Source organism: Triplophysa rosa, linkage group LG11, assembly GCF_024868665.1.
Source record: "Triplophysa rosa linkage group LG11, Trosa_1v2, whole genome shotgun sequence".
In the NCBI taxonomy this organism is placed as follows: Eukaryota; Metazoa; Chordata; class Actinopteri; order Cypriniformes; family Nemacheilidae; genus Triplophysa; species Triplophysa rosa.
This window is the reverse complement of record NC_079900.1, coordinates 24,080,058-24,102,167: the sequence shown is the minus strand read 5'-3', so window position 1 is coordinate 24,102,167 and position 22,110 is coordinate 24,080,058. Positions and strand designations below refer to the sequence as shown.

At 38.8% G+C, this 22,110-nt stretch overlaps 1 protein-coding gene across 2 annotated transcripts in view; it reads left to right on the top strand.

The window, feature by feature from the left end:
• Nucleotides 1–22,110, top strand: part of baiap2l1b (BAR/IMD domain containing adaptor protein 2 like 1b) — a 52,633-nt gene that overhangs the window by 13,559 nt on the left and 16,964 nt on the right. For both annotated transcript variants that reach the window (XM_057345423.1, XM_057345422.1), the window contains exons 4-6: nt 10,494–10,555; nt 13,342–13,413; nt 20,252–20,386. In XM_057345423.1, the coding sequence (XP_057201406.1) occupies nt 10,494–10,555; nt 13,342–13,413; nt 20,252–20,386 (269 nt within the window). The remainder of the gene's footprint in view (nt 1–10,493; nt 10,556–13,341; nt 13,414–20,251; nt 20,387–22,110) is intronic.

Below are 22,110 nucleotides of genomic sequence, written 5' to 3'. Positions count from 1 at the left end.
TGTTACAGTTGGGCAAATTAGGGCTGTTTTTCCCAAGTTCCTTTTTTCCGTTTAAATTTTTCGGAGTTCTATGTTTTCCATTCTTTTACTATACAGTAGGGCTGCAGCTATCGATTATTTTAGTAATCAAGTATTCTACTGATTTTCCATCGATTAATCGGGTATTCGGATAATAAGTACTTTTTCTTTATTAAAGAGCAATACTAAATATACAAGAGAAAATAAGACGGGTCTCTTAAAATGAACAACTAATTTGATTCCTTTTTAGAAAAATGTACATTTATTGCTGAAATTGCATACATTAATATCTGTGAAAACTAAACCCATTTAGTACATTCCATTGCCATATTACATTCAAAATGCAATATAGGCCTAATACAAATGTATAAATAAGAAACATTAATAAAAATAGAAAGAATAATTTCAAAGGTAAACAACTAATTTCAGTTTATGCATCATGCATTTAGTTTATCTAAATTAGTAATATATTTGTCCACATAAAAATACAGAGTTAACCAGACTTTTATTTTGGCAGGTCGTCGGAAGACGCTTATTTTTTAGTGTGTTAGCTTCACTCAGCAAAATGTTCTGAAATAAACTCTCAGAGCAACTCTGGAGATGAAGTTCATGTGTTCATGTCCTCATAAAGTGCAGACGCAGACAAATGTATGAGCATCACTCGTGTAGCACGTTAAACTGTGCAGTTCATTCACTCAGACACGCAGAACAGCCAGATGACATGTGTAAATAACAGGATTTGGCATCCACTAGTCTGAATCTAGTTTTATGGACTCAATGCAGCCTGAAAACAAGTTTCACTCGCAAAATAGACTAAAACCAAGTAAAATAGCAGTTCACCATTTCAATAAGCTATCACTTATATATCAGCATGAGAAATACGTGTGAATGTGTGAACAGACTAAAATGCGTGTGTCTCACGGTGAATGCGTGAGACTTGAGAGCCCTGTAACATGAATAGAGTTTAGCGGGCTGTGCGTTAGTAATAATGGTCCATGGGGAAACGCAGTGCTCCGTGTGTATTGTAGTTAAATGGATTAAACGCCTCGATGATTTTTTGTATTCGAATTACTCGAGTTACTCGAGGAATCGTTTCAGCCCTACTATACAGTAATTATATATTTGTCCACATACTGTAGTATGCAGTATTTTATTTACTATGCTAAACTGCAGTAAAATTCGGTGTTTTTTTATATATTATTTTATACTATATACTGTATATTAAATATTACTTTAGTAAATATAAATATAAATATACTCTTATATATAGTGTTTATAGTTTATCAATTTACTGCTAGAATACTATTTATTATAGTAAATATTATAATACAATATAGTGTTTTTAATCTGGATGTTCAAGTTTATCAGACTTTTATTTTGACGAGTCGTCGCAAAGTTTGTGTGGTTGATGATATCTTTTCTCTAACAGTGAAATGCTTATGAAATAAACTCTCAGATCAGCTCGAGGAGTTCATGTGTTCATATCCTCACACAGAGAAGCAGACAAATGCATGCAGCTCATTCAAGCAAAACAAGCAGGTGACATCACAGGGATCTAAATATGGACTCAGTGCAGCAGGAAAACGCAAGTTGTAAACGCAAAAACCAGTGAAAAAATAGAGGTGCACCATTGATTTACACCTCACACAAACAAGCGGCTCTGTCTAAAACATGTGCAAAACTGTATCGCACGCATGCTACACTGGCACAGACAGATTTTTTGTTGCATGTGCAGCACTGTACAGTCCTGCCTGTCTTTCCCAATTCAATGAGACATGACTGTGGTCTTGCTATGACAAATAAATGCCCAGAGGCGTTGCAAACATGGCCGCTAAGTGGCACAACATCCATAAAACAGACTTTGGTGTACCTTGTGTGTATAAACTATGGTATACTATGCATGTTTTTTGTCAGATTTAATTCAAGTATCGGAATCCCCCAATAGTTTATATTAATATATACAGTGTTTCCCACTGAATTTTTTGAGACTATGGGGGCTAAACATATTTTCCTCTAGGGGGGTCCGGGGACATGCTCCCCCGTAAGAAAATGTAGCATATTTTAAAGGTAAATGCTGCAATCTGGTGCATTTTAAGAGCAAAATTAAGTGACTCAATCTATAAGAATACAATAGCTGTAGTAGTAATTTAATCATTGGCACCATAGATATAAATAGGGACAACACATGGTAAAATGAGAGTTCACAAACAAAAAAAGTCAAAAACATGTAGAGCATGAGCCATCAAAAAATGAAGCAAAAAAGTGTTTAACAGTTGAACTAATTTATATATTGCCATATATTAAAACGCAGGCTGGGCATCAGGCCTTTTTCACAGTGCCATTGTCCCACTCCCCCGCATGGCAGTAGGCCTATCACTTTACTATCCGGACCAGAGCATTCATACATTATTATGATGCGGCGACTGTTTAGCGTTAACCCGTAAGAAAAGCGCACACTCTCTCAGCACAACAGAGTAATGTTAAGTTTGTGATTTATTATGTTTTCAACTTTATGCGTGCATTGCGCAGACCTAACACGAGAGCAATTAATGACAGACGCTTTCTCCTGCGGTACACGCCTACCGGTCTGAGCAGCGCTGCTTGATGTCCGACAAACCAAATATATTGACAAGTTTTGGACACGGTGACACACAGGGCAGCAGTAATCGTGTGTGGCGCGCCCCCGTATAATTTATTTTTCTTACGGCGACAGCCGAAGCTAAAGGAGGAATTTAAGCAGACTCATGCCCATCATGCATTCAAATCATTAAAATTGGCGGTTGGCAATCAAACTACGTTCTGTGCCTGAGCAACGAACAAATATACTCAAAACATTTTTCTAACCTAATAAAGCAACGAAACGAAATATAACTTTTTAACTGTTTATTTATTCTAAACTATTTTAACAATTTAAACAGTGTCATTCACATCATTAATTCAAATTCGTGCTCCAGCACATTTGGCTATCAAACTATGCATTCTGCACGTGAGCCACAAACAAAAAATACTCCAAACATTTTTCTAAATTAACTTAATATCGAAATGAAACGAAACCTGAATAATTTGCCATTAAAAACAAAACGGAACTATTTTGGCGATTTGGAAAAGGTTAAACGAAGTGCTTTTGGCGCTAAATAAGGACGGATATTAGAGATATAGCGGCAAAAGATGCGCGTGCTGCGTACAGCTCCGTTGTGTAGACGCGCTGCTCATTTTAAATGACAGAAATGGTGTATGTCAAATGTCCCTATATGCAGACTGCTATTTTAGCTGGAAATAATATGATGCTGAAGCTAAACATAATGATGTTAACGCCATGAGGTAATGCTATCTGTTTGCTCTGTCGTACACTGATAAAATCATGTTTGTACTGTGGATAACTGCAGTGAATACTGAAACATTAGATTTTAATTCCCTCAAACGATGTTGTATTCCGTATGGCTTGGCGACGTCTTAAATCCTGGCCAGTTCACGTGTCTGTGTTTCAACCGCGAAAGCTGAAACAGTAGCGAGCGAGCGTGCGTTCGTGTGTACAGTATGTGTCTGTGTGTGTGCTGCGCACATTGCGCTGAAGCAACAGAGAGGGGGACGCATTTTTAGAAGTGAACAATGGCACAACAACGAAACAGCGGTGCAGAATTCAACGTTACAAAATTATGTTGTTGTAAGAAAAACAATTTGGCTCGTTTTAAGACTGTGGCGGAACAAAATAGTCTATGGCGGGTCGCCATAGTCTCGTCAATGATTGGGAAACACTGATATAGCATGTAGAATATGGCTTTGCACATTCAATTATCACTAGTAGCAGTTTAATACAATTACTTTCTTTTAATGTCATTTTTTAAAACGTTGCTGTTAATGCATTCTAGGTCAGTCTCTCATGGCTCATGCTACTGTATATTGTCCTAGTACTCTGTGCTGATTCTGTGCTATGAAAATCAACGTAGAAGTGGTGTGGCTGAAGGCAGTGACTTTTGATTCATTGCAGACGCACCAGTTTTCTGTTTCATGCTCATTGTATAGTTGGAATGTTTGCTGTTGTTGTCTTTGATAATAGCGAAGCGTTGGGTGATCTATTGTATCACAGAGTAACTGAGTACTGTAAAGCTTTGCTCATGTCACTGTAATATCTCTGTAGTCATTGTCCACCGCACCCTGCCTGCAGCTTTTGTTCTTAGCAGTGGACGTTTCTGTGACTGACTGGGTGGCACCTACAGCAGCTCCGCGATCAAACACTGTCCTCCCATCACATCACATCCCATCACAGCTTCAACTCAGCTTCTACTGCCACAGCTGAATGCAAAAACAGCTAAACAAAGTTTAGAGGACTGTATATTAGGGATGCAGGGCTCAATGCTATGGATTTTTTTTACTGGCCCTGCTAAAATTTTCACTGTCCCCACCTGAAAAGTAATAAATAAATAATATTGTCTAGTTATTTGTTTGTTTGTTGTTTTTTCTCAATAAATAAGATAATGATATAAAAACTATTAGCCTAACTGAAATTTCAAATACTGTTGAAGACTAATCAGTAAGTATTCAAATAAAAAAGTTTTATGTGAAAAAATGTTTAGGTCATTTGACCCATCTCATACTAGAACTCATACCTCTAAGCAACAGTTATGATTAGAGGATAAAGAAAAGAGGATGCTTATGGCACGTTTCCAAGTCATCATTTGTAATCTCAAATATCGCAATAAACATTCGTACCGTGAGCTTTATACCGAGGTATTATCGTACAGTGAGATTTTTATATTGTTACATCCCTAATCTATATTATACTAAATAAAGGATTTGTGGAGTAATTATTTGCGGTTGTGTCAGCTGGTGTTTGATCAAATAAAAAAACATTGGCACATTGGATATACAGTAGCATGAAAAAGGCAGATAAAACAAATCAACAGTTTATTTATTAACTAAGTGAGGCACCGAGTCATATAATGTGTGTAATTTTTTTATCTGGGATAATTAAATCAGTATCTTACTTATCCTTTTGACTTGAATGTTTAATGGCTCCAATTCATGTTCAGTGAATATGATTTGATGATGCAGGAATAAACTAGCTATTATACCTTAAAGCGATACTTCAGCCATGAATCAAAATTGCCCCATGTTTTACTCACCCTCAAGGCATCCTAAGTTAATAATCTTCTGAAGCGAATCGAAGCGAAGCCTCTCGTTGGCGTGTAGCTGAAGAATACTGAATGTTAGACATTATCGTTAATAGCGCTGTCAATATGGATATTTCTCTTAAACAAACGCATGGATTCGCTTCAGAAGACCTTTGATAAGACCACGGAGCCGCGTCGAGCCGTTCTTTGATCGATGGATGCACTTTTTGTAGCTTCAAAAAATTGCCCCCCATTCACTCCCATTCTACCGTTTGGAAGTAAAAGGATACGTGGTATTATAACTCCGACTGCATTATTCTTCAAGAAGAAAGTCACATTCACTTAGGATGCCTTGAGGGTGAGTAAAACATGGGGAAATTTAGATTCATGGCTGAAGTATCGCTTTAATGAATGCGTTATTGAACTTTAATCGATCATTTAAAACATGGCAAAATATTTATAGTTTATTGGCAAAAACAGCTTTTTATTAAAGAGTAAATATTATAATGTCCTTAAAAAGACATTTCATGCAGTGTGTAATGTTGCTGTGTGTGAATGTAAGCAGTCTGCCAAGTTGTAAAGCCGAAAGTGAACGAATAACTTGGGAAAAATGGAGTCGACTCAAAAATGGACAGATTTGCGTCACTCAGTGTAATGTCCACCTACGTTCCATTTGCGACACTGCACGCGGTAGACCAATCACAGCAGACTAGACCATCTGACCAATCAGATCAGAGTAGGCTGACAGAAAGGAGGGGATTAGACAGATGATTCCTTGAACGAATCACTTGAGAGTCAGTCAAGAAATAAGGTAATAATAACTGCCTATTATTAGAAAACGAAAGTGTTTTTACACCATGTATGTACGTAAACTTGTTGTTGGGCACTCCATAAACCAAAGTTGAAAAATCACAAATTATTTACTCTAAGGCAAACGCTGAAAATCCTTATCCTGTAAGATTTTTTTTCAAAAATAGAATAGAATTAGGATGATGCAAGCAGGTTTATTGAACCCTCCACGTGAGCGTCACCATAAGGCAATAACCCGGCCCAAAATAGCGTTTTTATTAGTAGGAAAATGTTGGATGGACAGGGCTCAGTGCTTCATGCTTCACATGCCCTAATCTTTCTTTTATGGCATTGCTATAAAGACACGTAAACAAAAGTCCTTTAAACATGCCTGAACTGAAGCTGTGGATAAGACTGAATCAGGGTCAGAGAGCAGATAATATTCAAGTACTGTAGGTCCGCTCAGGTAGAGAACTCACATCTGCTGTTCTCATTTAACCTTGTGACTTGTGATCAGAAGTTTACTTTTATTTATAAACATACTATATTTGCCCTCTTGAGTTTATTTTGAAGGGCATTTATCTTAATAAACACTTTTACGTTAAAAACTCTTGTAAGCGCACGAACACCATTTTTTACATTTGTATTTATTTTCATTTATTTATCAAATGACAGCTTGGTGCTCCCTGCCTGTTTCTCCATGCCTCAGAACCAGTTGTAAATTCACTTTTCTGTGAGATTTAAAGAAAAGGTTTAACTAAAAAGAGCTATGTGGCCTTCTACTAACTTATCAGAAACATCTCTAAGTAGCATAGGATCGAATTGAAATATAGCTGGGGCATTTTTGGTGGATTGACTGGGTTCTTGTTATCTGTAAAAAAGCAAGGTCCCAGTTCCCCAGTCATTTTATTTTGTCAGAATCATAATTTCCCAATACAGTATGTTTAGCACAACCAGTTCCTAAACTCTGATAGACATGAAGAGTCAGTCAGTCAGTAAGGTAGTAGATTGCTTTTGTTTATTTAATATACATATCTTGTTTTAACATGCAACTTCACAGCTTTTGCGTGCTATTGGCATGCCATGCTTCAGTGCCTAAAACTAACCATCTTCCAAAACTGCACACATAAATAAATACCATTTATAGCTTCGCTACAGCAAAAATAGCACTTTTATAACAAATTCACTGCCATTAACCATAAACGTTTACTTTTACTGTCAGACTTGTCAGAATTGCTGAGCAATTTCGGTTTTTATGCATAATCTATGAGTCTGTGTGTGTGAGTGTTATTCATGTGATAAAAGGTTTTGTTAAAGCGGCAGTCCGTAGGATTGGCCTCTTTGTCGCCATCTCAGTTTGTAATTTCTACTGCAGGTGATGTGCGGAGATATTTCTTTACGTGAGTTGTGATTCGGCACTGCTCAACTGCGCGGATGAGTCTGATGTTTTGAGTCGTGGCCTGTGACAGTGCAGCGGTGAGAATCTTCACTGTACATCAGTAGGGCATAATAAACACAGATAACATGGCAGATGAATGATATAACACGAAACAAATAAGAACATAAACGGACACAAATAGCGCAAATGGAGGCTGTGTTGAAGTGTTTTGATATTATTTCGGGTGCTGGGTCATTTTGTTATTTCTCATGGAAACTCCTGTAACGCGAACCTGACAGAAGATCCCCGAACGCGGGTCTCAAATGCTGGTCATAAATCATTGTACATGATACAACTATATATACTATATGCAAAGTCATCTTTATCCGGGATATAAGTCCGTAAATTTGAGTAAAATCACAGGCTTCACTTGTCCGTGCTAATGAAATACAGATGTGGGGAGGTAATTTCTAAATCACACCAGATAACACTAATCCCGGGCGAATAGGGCTTAAATTACATTTATCATAATGAACATAAAGAGAGAAAGAACAACCGATGAAACTGTACCCGTCTATATTAACACAACAAGTGCACTACGGTTTTTGTGTTATCTATTGAAATATTAAAAATGTGTCTTACCTGTTCAGAAGAAATAAAGCCATGTCTGCATCCGTTTACAATCCTTTCAGATCACGGAGTTCACGCCACCTTTGAAATGCCTTGCCAATATTAATTTTCGCACGAGTCCGATCACATTCCCTGTTTCTTTGTAAACCGTCTTCAGTTCATTCTTTCTTGTTTTTCACAAATGATGAATTCCCAGATGTCAACACTGCTTGGCGTTTAAAAGTAAAAGTACTAAACGCCACCATAAATAATACTAAACGTTGTATGAAATCCTACCCAACAGTTGTGAGTACACGCTATAAACCGCCTGTCACTTGCAGCATCCACGCGCGGGCTAGCAGCCGGATTCTCTTCGTTCTGTGTACGAATGTGACCAAATGACGCACAGACGAAAGACACCATATAAGGATCTCCGGAAAAGTCGACCCGACAGGGCAAATTACAAACCATTATTACAAGCGTTCCGTGGTGAATCCAGCAAGGGTAGTGACACAGTTTTAAACACTGTTCTTTCATGTACTTGCTCAACAATTGGTTTTAGCTAATTTTTACTCCAAATAACTTGCGGACTGCCGCTTTAAAGGGTTACTCCTCGCAAAAATGAAAATTCTGTCATCGTTTACTCACCCTCAAGTTGTTCCAAACATATACTGTATATATAATTTGTTATTCTGCTAAACACAAAGAAAGTTATTTGGAGGAATGCTTGTACCCCAACAGTTCTGGGGCACTGTTGACTACTACAGTAGGAAAATACTATGGTAGTCAATGGTGACCCAGAACTGTTTGGTTACAAACAGTCTTCTAAATATCTCTCTTTGTGTTCAACAGAACAAAGAAAAATAATACAGATTTGGAACAACTCGAGAGTAAATGTGGAGCATCTGGAACAAAGTAAATCTGAAACAATGGTGAGATTTTCATTTTTGGGCGAACTATCCCTACAAAAATCATATAAGTTACGTATCATTTCTGTATGTGCGCCCACTTACCCTGCTAACCAGTGGGGCTGGGGCGTTCTGATTAAATGAATAGTTAATCCTTATCATTTACTTAACCTCATGTCTAAAATTCCCACATACCAGATGCATATGACACGTGCCCTGTATATGTGAAAACAATCATCATATACATCTGTGAAGGCATTACTTTTCATTTGAACCTATTCATTTAAGTTACAGAAATATAACCAAAGCTTTCAAAAACATTAAAAAAAATTATGTGAAGGGAGCGGTACTGTCTGGACCGATTATAGAGACAAAGGTTAGTGAGTCAGGGAGAGACTGTACTATTGTTTTTATGGAAAATGTTGTTATTTTCTTCCATATCCACGCTCAGTTTTTCCCCAGGGCAGAGCTAAGATCTTTCCGCAGATGTCAGAGTAATTGGTCTCTTGAACAGGAACTCGTTGTCTGTCTCTTTATCTATCTACATTTACATTCATGCATTTGACAAACGTATTTTATCCAAAGCAACTTATATTGCATTCAAGGTATACTGTACACTTCATGACTTGTGTGTTTCTTGGGGAATCGAATCCGCACCTTTGCTCTGCTAACACAATGCATTCCATATTAATTTATTAAAGCATGTCTGAGAATCATTTCTCAGAAAATCACAGTGTCGACTATGGGCAGATTCTTTATATAAGGCCCTGCTGTAATCCCTGTTTGATTGTGGTGGGTAGGTGCATGCTGGGAGATATATCACCGAGCGTGTTTTAATTACAGTAGATGCTCTTAGGGACGATTGTTCTTGGAAAACAAGTCTGTGGGGGTTCGGTAGTCCGGGGAATTCTGCGCACTAATATAATAAAAACAACACGTGTGTTAATGCCCTTCGTGTTGGTGTGAGATGTTGATAATAGGGATGCACTGATATGTAAATTTTGGCTGATAATGATAACCGATAATTATTTATCACTGGAAGCCGATAATCGATATATTGGCCGATATATAGTATCTAAATATTAATATAACATTTTCTGAGACCGAAACAAAAGGCTAAAAGTGGACAACTGCTTTTATTTGAAAACATTCACCATGGAAAACAAGGTAACCATTAGTTCTCTTTTTTCCCAGAAAATCATGTACCAAGCCTACTTTACACTAGTTAAAGATTCTTTAACTTTCAAACTTTTCTGGTATGTTTATTTAATAATTTAATTATAGATGTTCTTCCAGAGCAACCCAGAAAAGTGTTCTTAATAGCCACATGTCTAACTGGTAATCGGCTTTAAAAAATGTGCTTTTGTTCCTATAACTTACACATTCATAAATATGTACACACTGTACCTACATTAACAATGTTTTGCTAATAACAGTAAGTGAATGATCATGACAGAAAGACAGTACTGTACTGGGTTTTAACTGTGAGCAGCGTGCAGCTGAGGTGGTTTAACCAGATAAAATGATTTATCATTTATCGGCTTCAATTTATCGGCCTAAATTTTATTATCGGCCGATACCGATAACACTAAAAATGACCATTTATCGGCCGATACCGATATGGCCGATAATTTATCGTGCATCCCTAGTTGATAAGTGTTTCTCTCTCTCTCTCCTCAGGGGTTGTTCTGATGGAGATCTCAGACGTCCACCGAAAAGTCAATCTGGAGCTGGAAGAAAATGTGAGTTTGTCCCTGTTAAGAAAGAACAGTGTGTGTGTTTCCTTCTGTAAACATAAACCTCAGGCTGCCTAAAAACACAGACTCGCACACACCCAAACAAGTTATCCCCATCCACATAATCTCATAATTGTATATCAAACGTATCTCATTTGCCGTAAACCTGACGGATGCAGATCTCATTCCTGGCAGTTCTATTGGAGTACACAGAGAAATGAGCTGGACACACATACTGTGTGTTGGACTGTATTTTTGACGGGCGCAGGTTTGAACATGCCCGCTCCTGCACCTGAGCCCTGCGCCTAATGATGACACGGCCGTTCCTGCTAATGCAACACTCGCATGCACATCCAACGCTGCAGACTGCTGGCCTGTACATTCAAAAAAGACTGCATGACAGAAAACCCTCTCTTTCAAGAAATAGTAAGGGATAATGTACAGTAGGCTTGTGCCGGTGTCGGGTAATACGGTACACCACGGTAGTGAAAATGCACGGTATAGTGTTATCGCGGGCACGTCAAATCACCATGAAGTGGATACAGGGGCGGACTTACCCATTAGGCAAAGGTAGGCAATCGCCTGGGGCCCGAGCTACAAGGGGCCTCCAAAAGGAAGGGGTGGACTTAACCAATAAGCCATTTCAGCAGCCACGTAGAGCCCCAAGGAATCATCAGAATAGTCGGGATATCCCTGTTAACGTTTTAGGTTGTTACATCTGTACGAAGGCACTCCCCCCCCCCCCTTATAGATTACAGTAGACCATTCCATTAGCACCATATATGCATTAGCACCGTTTTTTTTCACCTAAGGTGAAATATGAGTTATGTCACGCCACTTCTCATATTTACGTGTTTCTGAATACCACATAGAAACAAATAGCCGAACTAAAGCGCCAAAATTGCATGGATTATATTTCCATTTGCATTCCTGACAGTTGAAGAGTAAGCTTGGTCTGCTAGCTACGCTGAAGTTTGCATCTCGTAATTTAACAAATAAAATACAGTAATTCGCTAATCGTAGTTATCTAGTTAATAATGGCAGTGTGGCAGAACAATTATTTTGATTTGAAGTTGAAGATGAAACGCAACACAATCGTATCTTGCCACAGAGGCAAGATATAAACTATATAAGCTAACCTACTGCTTGCTATCCAGACAAAAAACATGAATTAGCACTATTGTTGTACTGACACTGACAAGTAATTATTTATAATGAATTGATGTGTCAGTAAAAATGACCATTTAAATATTAAGCCATGAATATTATGTTACATATGTATTTGACTATGTGTGTTAAATACACTATTGTACAGCAAGTAAAGTGAGCATCTTTAGCTTAATCATCACCATTACATGAGTTCACTTACTAAAATCTAGTATGGAGTAAAATATGTTTTTATCATATTTAATTAAACACCTGACAAATTAGCAATAAGCTGTACTTTTTTATTTCTTATTATTGGTTGATATTTGAAAAAGTTTTTAAACTTGTTTTTAACACTATAAAACTGATATTGGCTTATGTTTTTGACCGGTTTTTGTAATGCATTTCATCACCGTGATACTACCGTCTACCGTTATAAAAGCTTTATCAATTACGCCACATAAAAATGTGCTACCGGCACAAGCCTAATGTACAGGCAGCCAGTGTGACCAGGGTCTTGTTTCACACTGAAGGGGCTTATTTTGGCTGCGTGTACATTATCCTGCTTATTACACGACTACTTGCCACATGAGAAAAAACTGGACATGAAATCAGATCATTTTTACCGAATGCAGACCTTCCGCGAGGAAAAGCCGTTTACTTTCGGTTTTAAGGTAAGAAACGATGTTCAAATGTCACGAACAGGCAATTTGGTTTATTCATTTGTAAATATAATGTCATATATTTACATTTACCTTTACATGTATGCATTTGGCAGACGCTTTTATCCAAAGCGACTTACAATGCATTATACTACACATTTGTTTCTAAGTATCTGCAATCCCAGGGATCGTACCCATGACCTTGGTGTTGCTAACGCCATGCTCTAACCACTGAGCTACAGGAAAGCTAATATATATATATATATGTTAAAATGATTTGCTGCATCCGGGTTACCGTGTGTTATTTGTTTTGAGAGGTTGTTATCTTAGAATAACGAACCTGCAAATGTCACGACTGGCCAATCAGAATCAAGCATTTCTACGAGCCATATAATAAACAACACTTAAACGCTTTCGGTTGCAGAACTTCAGAGTACCATGTTGCACTAAAATATTCTTGAAGATCAATGCAGCCATTAAACAAAAAACCTGTAATATCTGCGAGTCGCATCTGAACCAGCATCTCCATTCCTGCGGATTTATCCAGCAATGTGAGTTTTCTCTTTAGGAATAAATCAGGAGTTTCTGAATGAATAAACGCATTACTGAAGATGTCAGGACGTGTAGGCGAACACTGCGAGTGTGGGATCTCATTCTAAAAACAGATGACTGGCCCATAAAGACAGAGAAAGGGGTGTGTGGGGGCACTTGTGTTTTGATGTAGGCACTCTCGTTCATTAGGTTGATGGGTTAGCGTGTGTGGGTATCCCTGGGTTTCTCTCTGACTCATCTCCTCGATATAAGCACTTAAGCTTACACAACAACAGTAAACAACCTGTCGACTCTTCAAGGGCTTTATTTCTGCCTTTCTTTATGTACAGTATGTGTGTTGTTATGTATATGTGGGCCAACGGCTTCACTTATTATTTATTTATATGTTGAGGAGTTACAGTTTTCATTTTTGATCTCTTTCTGTCTGTACAGTTTAAACGCTTTCATCGGGAGGTTATAGCGGAGTTGGAGAAGAAAACGGACATGGATGTGAAATACATGACGGTGAGCTTCATCACTGGTGGAGAATACAGTAGGGATGTAACAATATTATGGATATCGTGTTATCGCAATAGCAAAATTGTCTCAATATTATTGGGGTCACATGACTGTATGAACCGATAGGTCTTCCGGCAGGGCTCTATGGTAACTTATTTTTTTGGGAGCACTTGTGCTCTTTGGAGCGCAGTCAAAAATGTAGGCGCACAGACACGTTTTTTTAAGAAACATTCATTTGGCACCATATAGACCCCTTTTGCGCCGACGTCACGGCCTTAGCTGGAGGCAAAACAAAGGGAAAATTGGAGGCGGCCAATACAAACCAGCACAGATTCGGCTACATAAGGAGTTTAAAATATCATCTTGTTGTGTTGTTTAGTGCCACAATCGACAGAACACAGTCTCCAATTTTATATTTTAACATGTACCTGCTGCCATTGCCAAACAAAACCACTGACGACAGCTGTAGTTAAACAACAAAACGAGCGGACTGAACAGAAACAATCATCAAAAATGCTTGCGTTTCATTTCATAACACTTGAGATTAAAAAACTACTGTCTTTTGTTGTTGTGGATTATGATTTGGGTATGTGTCTAAAAATATCTCACGTACGTTATGCCCAAATCAGAAACTGGGGAACAAAGTTATTTTTCACGTAGCGTTAACTTTTGAACACATAGGGTATGCTAGCTAACTTTGTTAGTTATACAACTAGCAGTTAAAGGTACAGTGCGGGATGTTTTGTATGATCTATTAACAGAAATGCAATATAACATACAAAACTGTGTCTTTACATGTGTATAAAAACCTTACGTAATGAAAAGTTATGTTTTTATTACCTTAGAATAAACCAGTTGTATCTACATAGGGAGCGGGCCTATCTACATCGAATTTGTTATGTTGCTCAGCCATGTTTTGTACAGTAAGCTCTAACGGACAAGCAGCTCTACAGAGCGCGTTTCGTATATGTTGGTCTTCGTGTGTGTTTTTAGACGCAGCTTGCTTCATCACTGAGTTGAAGACGCACAAAGTAGTAAGTCGTAGTACGGAGAGGAGGAGGAGTAGTCGTCGTCTAGCTGAAGCAATTGATTGTTCTGTCTTAGAAGTTTTGATAAAATGGAGGACCATGCGTATTGTGCACAAGCGCCGACAGAGCGTGAATCTCCGTCATCAAAGACGCGCAAACGTGATGCTGCCAGATGAATTAGAGACAAACGGCGGCAGAAATCCAGGATAAACATCGGTGTATCTATTACCAGATGGAAGGCACTGTTGAAAGACAAATGTTTTCAAGGCGATGCCGAAGTTGCCTGTTTTCTGCTAGACTGGTAAGATAATTCAACATTTTCAATGTTTCCACTTTTTCAATGTTTACCAAACAAAAGTTTTGTTGAAATGGTAACGTTAGCATTTTATACAAATGGCCATATAACCTCCGAATAATAATGTTTTTCCGTCCCTGCGGTACGTACTCCGGTTGTTCCTGACTTTACAAAGGGGGAGACAAACGTCTACTAACTTACACCTAACTGCCTATGTCGCTGTCAGATCAAACGCTTTGAACAGCGTTGCTATTTACGATTAGCTAACTTTAGTTACTTCACTACTCTCAGCGTGTACTAGATAGCACGCAAGAAATATATCTACTTATAGAATTGTAACAGTAACTTTCGCAATAGAATACATGTTAAATGATTAATTACGTTCATATATTGCCTTACCTGCTTGTATCACTACTATCCGCTGTCTCAGTAGACGACATCTTTTTTTACTGTTGCGGCCACCGTCGTAATTCGAAAGGGGGGGTGGGCAAATGACTCAGAGATTCGTTGCAAAACTATAATACAAAGCTAGTGGCCGCTGATTTTCAAGAACTGCGCCTTTAACTACTGGCCAGAAACTAAACATAATGGAAACGGTTTGTCATCTCTTTTTCTTTAGTCATCACAAGTGCATTAGTATAAAGGGAGAGGATGTTATGTGTCAGGTTTGTGTTCAAGTAAATGCATTTGCTAACGTTTGCCACTGTTAGTACACGCAGACATGTATAGATGTATACGCTCTCAGTTTATCTAATATGCATATGCCTAATTAATAACATTTGATTTGAGATTTACAAACGATGAAATTGCACAATAGTCTCGTGTGAACTTTGTGTCTTGCCTTGGATACAGTCAGCTCTCAAACTGCGACAAAAGAGGGAGATCAGACGCAGCACTTTAATAAATTGTTTCTGTAATAACTCGTTGGGAATATTTATCATATATAGTGGGCGGTCCATTGGCTACTCCGCTTTTCGACTCCAGCTCTCACAGTTGGGTCATTTGGGGAAGGTCACTTGGCTGTTGCGGTGCATTACACTTAAAAAAAGTTTATTCCAATGACTAAAAATGTCATGTGCGGATGATGCACGCATCCGGAGTCTCGGCTCTCTGTCTTCCGCAAATATATCTCGAGTGTGAGCAACAGGACATGGTGAGAAAGTGGCGCATCCTGCATTTTCTATGTTAATGGCCCCTAAACAATACACACCTTCTGCAAGCATTTGTTAATTTCTTCCAAAAAGTGGTGGGGACATGTTCCATTACGCCAACGCAACCAAACATTTATTTATTAGCACCAAAAGCAACATCATATAACTAAAAAAAGTGTGTTGGGCTCAGCTGGCGTTCGCTCAAAGAAACGCCACACAGAAACATAATAAAACATAATGATAAAACACTCACGCACACTCACACAGCCACAGACTGAGGACATCAGCTCAGAACCGAAAGTAGAAAGCAAAGCAGTAAATGGCGCGTAAGCGTATTATCCTTTCTCACAACGGGAAAAGCCGCTCAGTTGACTAGCATGAAATGCAGACGATCACAATGCATAATGTCATGTAATATAAATGGAGGCACATTTGGGAGTCGTAGTTTCATAATTTGATTGTATTTAAATGGGTTATGAATTTAGATCGGGTCAGTCGCACCAATATTTTTTCACGGTCACACAGACTAATTTCCAGCCGCAAATGCGACTGAAATGGTCGCAGTGTAGAGCCCTGTCTGGGCCTAACATAGACAATGTTAAAAAAAAGAATAGATGTTAGCTTTGTCAAGGTCCATCTGGTGCAGTTATTTTATTTTATAAAAGGGATTTTTAGGTCATTTGACCCATCTCATACTATAACTCATACCTCTAAGCAACAGTTATGATTGGAGGATAAAGAAAAGAGGATGCTTATGGCACGTTTCCAAGTCATCATTTGTCACTTTAAATATTGCAATAAATATTGTACCGTGGACTTTATACAGAGGTATTATCATACAGTAAGATTTATATATTTTTACATCCCTAGTTGAGAAGCTACTTTATAATTGAAATCTAGCTTGAAATCAACATGACATTGAACCTTAAAGCTTTCTTAATGCATGTTGTTGTTGTTGTGGGTGAATTATCAGTGCATGTTATTTTTAAGACAACAACTTTTGTTTGTTTTGGTAATGTCTGATTGATTATGAGGGATGAGAAGATGTCTCACAACCTGTCCATGTTGGCATTTGCTTACTATAATTTGGCTAGGTTTAACCGAGTAACAGATAAATCTGCCAAAATATCATGGACACACGTCAACATTAAAGAAGCAAGGAGTGTTTTCTCCTCTTTTTTACAAGGCTTCTTATTTATATAAAAGCTTACTTATTTCCCTATCTTAACTATGCAATGCTTTATGGTTGTTTACAAGCAAACTGTTTACATTACTGTACACATCAACATTACATAAAAATAAAAATAAATGAGAATTTTTTTTCAAAAAATGCTGTTAAAAACAGGCTGGTCTGGAAGAACTCAAACGAATGACTTTTGTCATTCATTGTTTATTTTATACAATTTATTGCACACCTTTCTGTTCAAATGAGTCAAACTTTACACGGAATGTTTGCTAATTGCTTGGTTATACGGCTGCGTGTGTAGTTTGCGATAGAGCATAAAACACACCTATATAGAGTTGAATCACGCTGCATTGCTGTTTGTTTGCAAACATGTTGCAAATGCAGACAATGCATTTTCATCACAAATGAATTAGGGGTGACCCCGAATAGTCGAAGATTCGAAGCTTCGATAGGAGGAGCCTGATTTGACTAGCAATGTCACAGTCAAACCTCCGCAGGGGTGTTATGCAATGGGCATCATGCCATTTTGGTTATATGGACAGTGGCGTAGCAGACGGGCACGCACTGCGCTACCAAACATATTATTTATGATGTAAAGAAATGGGACGTTTTTTGGGGTTTGGTACCGAAACCCCCGGCGCATATGAGCGCGAGGTCTGGCTATGACCCAGCGCAGGATCGCATCTCTCCGCATCTTCTGTGCTGTGAGACCGGTAAAGAGAAGCAGCACGTTCCGCACGCACCCGCAGATGACTCGCAAATGAATGTGTACACCGTTTTCAAACATTTGTCACTTACTGAATGTCTGGGCATATAAATATGACTGAACACTTTGTCTGTACACTGCGTTCCAAATTATTATGCAAATTGGATTTAAGTGTCGTAAACATTTAATTTTATATTGTTCAATTAAACTTATGGATGGTATTGTGTCTCAGTGCTCTTTGGATCACTGAAATCAATCTCAGACACCTGTGATAAGTAGTTTGCCAGGTGAGCCCAATTAAAGGAAAACTACTTAAGAAGGACGTTCCACATTATTAAGCAGGCCACAGGTTTCAAGCAATATGGGAAAGAAAAAGGATCTGTCTGCTGCCGAAAAGCGTCAAATAGAGCAATGTCTTGGACAAGGTATGAAAACATTAGATATTTCACGAAAACTTAAGCGAGATCATCGTACTGTGAAGACATTTGTGGCTGATTCAGAGCACAGAAGGGTTCGTGCAGATAAAGGCAGAATGAGGAAGGTTTCTTCCAGACAAATTCATCGGATTAAGAGAGCAGCTGCAAAAATGCCATTGCAAAGCAGCAAACAGGTATTTGAAGCTGCTGGTGCCTCGGGAGTCCCGAAAACCTCAAGGTGTAGGATCCTCCAGATGCTTGCAGTTGTGCATAAACCTACTATTCGGCCACCCCTAACCAATGCTCACAAGCAGAAACGGTTGCAGTGGGCCCACACATACATGAAGACTAATTTTCAAACAGTCTTGTTTACTGATGAGTGCCGTGCAACCCTGGATGGTCCAGATGGATGGAGTAGTGGATGGTTGGTGGATGGCCACCATGTCCCAACAAGGCTGCGACGTCAGCAAGGAGGTGGCGGAGTCATGTTTTGGGCTGGAATCATGGGGAGACAGCTGGTGGGCCCCTTTAGGGTCCCTGAAGGTGTGAAAATGAACTCTGCAAGGTATGTAGAGTTTCTGACTGAGCACTTTCTTCCATGGTACAAAAAGAAGAACCATGCCTTCCGTAGCAAAATCATCTTCATGCATGACAATGCACCATCTCATGCTGCAAAGAATACCTCTGTGTCATTGGCTGCTATGGGCATAAAAGGAGAGAAACTCATGGTGTGGCCACCATCCTCCCCTGACCTCAACCCTATTGAGAACCTTTGGAGCATCCTCAAGCGAAAGATCTATGATGGTGGGAGGCAGTTAGCATCAAAACAGCAGCTCTGGGAGGCTATTCTGACATCCTGCAAAGAAATTCAATCAGAAACTATCCAAAAACTCACAAGTTCAATGGATGCAAGAATTGTGAAGGTGATATCAAAGAAGGGGTCCTATGTTAACATGTAACTTGCCCTGTTAGGATGTTTTTGATTGAAATAGCTTTTGATTTCAGTAAATATGACCTCCTAATGCTGCAAATTCAACAAATGACCATTTTCAGTTTTTTACAACCTATGAAATGTTTTCAAACTCTGTTGTGCATAATAATTTGGAACAGTGCATTTTGAGTTTTTCATTTTTTAAATAAATACTGTTGTCAGTGGGAGGTTTGTTCAATAAAATTCCAAATGTACCCTAACTGTTGATTACTTGAAAATTATACTGACTGTCATTTGCATCGACAAATTAGGAAAACCAGAGAAAGATATCATTTGCATAATAATTTGGAACCCAGTGTAAATGCACGTAGTTCGTTACTTGGACTGAACTTTGCGCTGCATAGTACAAAAAAATAATAAAGGAACATAACCAAAATCACGTCATATAGCAATCACAGCGCAGACTTTCTGAACTTGTCATTCTCTGCACGGAAAGCATGTCAGGGGGATGGAGAACCTTTACATGCGGTAAATAAAGTGACTTTATTGTGTTGTATTCCCGTTTGTAAAGAATAGTTAATTATTATAGAGTAGTTTTAGAAATAGTTTTGAGGTGAGATCTGGTCTAGTAATGGCACAGCATTGTTATGTGATGTTTAAGGAAAATGTCCATTCATTTTACTATTTGTGGCTTGTGTTTTGAATATACTGTATGTTCCCCTGCATTTCAGACATTTTGCCAAAACGCATTTATTTTTCACATTGTAACTTGAATCATCTGGCTTTTTTCGTTTTTATTTGTATTTATTATAAAGGTATATTCTGTTCTAAACAAATTCTGTAAATGAATGTTTGATTGTTTTTTTGTGTATTAATGTTGCGCTGCACTTTGGTGTTTGGTGGTGTGTTGTCCACACATGCACGCACGCATGCGATTCGACTATCAGTCGAATATATGCAAGACGGTTAAACTATGTAAATCCTTAGTCGAGGACACCCCTAAAATGAATGTCAGACAGGCTCATCATGTCACACTGTCTTGTTTCCCGTCTGCGCCGGCACAGTAAATCAAACTCGCGTAGACACGTCCTTGTCCCCGAGAGGCGCTGATCTAGTGTTGTCTGTCCACAGGCCACGTTCAAGAGATACCAGACAGAGCACAGAATGAAGCAGGACTCGCTGGAGAGATCACAGTCAGACCTGAAGAAACTCAGGAGGAAAAGTCAAGGGAAGAACGCCTCCAAGTACGAGAGCAAAGAGAACGAGGTATGCGTGTTTGTACATTTACAATTCATTACACAGGACCGCACCCTGCCCCAATAGTAAAATATTTCACTTAATAAAATCAGATAGAAGGTTGTTTTTCACATGCAACTCTTTTCTAAGAAGGAACTGTTGCTTATCCTGTAGCAGTGAATGAGGGCGAAACCTGTCGCAGTCACACAGGCATACCTCACAAACATACACATGCATGACCGCCTTCATATGCACCGTACGGTTCAGTGTTGTCCTGCTGGATGATGTCTTAAAATTCACTGTGAAATCTGATCTGGATTTTACAGTGAAAGCAACAAGTCACCTTAAATATCAAGAGTCACATGATGCGCTGTTCATCAGGGTAAAGGCTGAAATATAGACGGTTTCATCTTAACAACATAAACAAACAGTACTGCGCATGCGCACTTTTGTGACCCCAACTGAACTTCCGGTACACATTCACAAACAATAGAGTGCCTGTAGGTTATTTCTGATAACAATCAATAGAAACCGAAATGAACCGTAACTTGGCTAAACTAGTCTCTCCAACATTTTGAATTTAGACTGCAATACCAAGCTCAACCACTAGATGTCAATGTACTAAACGTTTTCTTTAAATGCGACCAAACTGCAGGACGCATTCAACAAATTGTTTATTTAATAAAATTAACAGACAACAAAATTCAACAAATCATTTATTTAAAACAATTATTATTAAGTAAAATAATAATATAAATCAATAGTAACATAAATTCAATAAAATATAAATTGTTATATTATTAGACACTAGCCAAACACAAACCGGAAGTTAACTGGGGGTCAGGCCTGATGAAACAGTCTACAGTTCCATTTTTACGTGTACGCGAGGGACAGCGTACAGTGCACGTGACGCAAATTTAGTCATCACAATAGTATGCACGTACTGTACGCGCACCCCCTGAATTTTGTTACCTCTTGTACAAAGTACGCCCAGGTCGTCGCGTATGTGCATTCCATTTCTTGCAGTAATTAGTTTAACCACCAGGTGGCAACCGCGTCCTGGGAGCATCGATTCAAGGTAGTAGAAGAAAACCTGACCTCTGTAGGCCCGGAGAAGTATTGCAATATGTCGCAATGCGCGCGTGTCAATACCCGTGTGTGCACGCGTACCAGTGGAAAGCAGTGCAGTATACTTTGCGAGGCTGTGCATTCGGCTGTACACGTAAAAAAAGAAGTATGCCACAGGCTTTACTTGCAGTGATTCATTTCTTTTCTCTGCACGTGTCGACGCTAATGGCTAATGTCTCACCTCAGCGTGGAGGTTATTGAAAGAAGGCTCTCGCCGTTGATGGATGGATGTGTCAGCAACAGTGTCGTCTGTGATAAGAAACATAGCTCTTTTCTTTCATCCAGACAGCACACCATTGACACCTTGACATTTAACTGCTCTCGCACTTTTCCTGATCTCACCCCTTTCATCTCCACAAGCCTTCGTTGTGGTTGCACGCTAAAAACTGCCTGTAACATAGAAAACGGCAGGCTTATTGTGATATTTCACGTCACATTATAGATGATTGACCATCTTTCAAAGCAAAACTGTGGGAAGGTAAAACATACGAGGGGCTAGTGCACAGGAAAGAGAAACAAGTAGCATACGTATTAGATAGCAATTCAGTAATTTATCTGCAGTATTCTTGTCTCATCGATATATTGAGGTGGCATGATGATGAAGATGTGGTCTCGAAAGGCAGCTC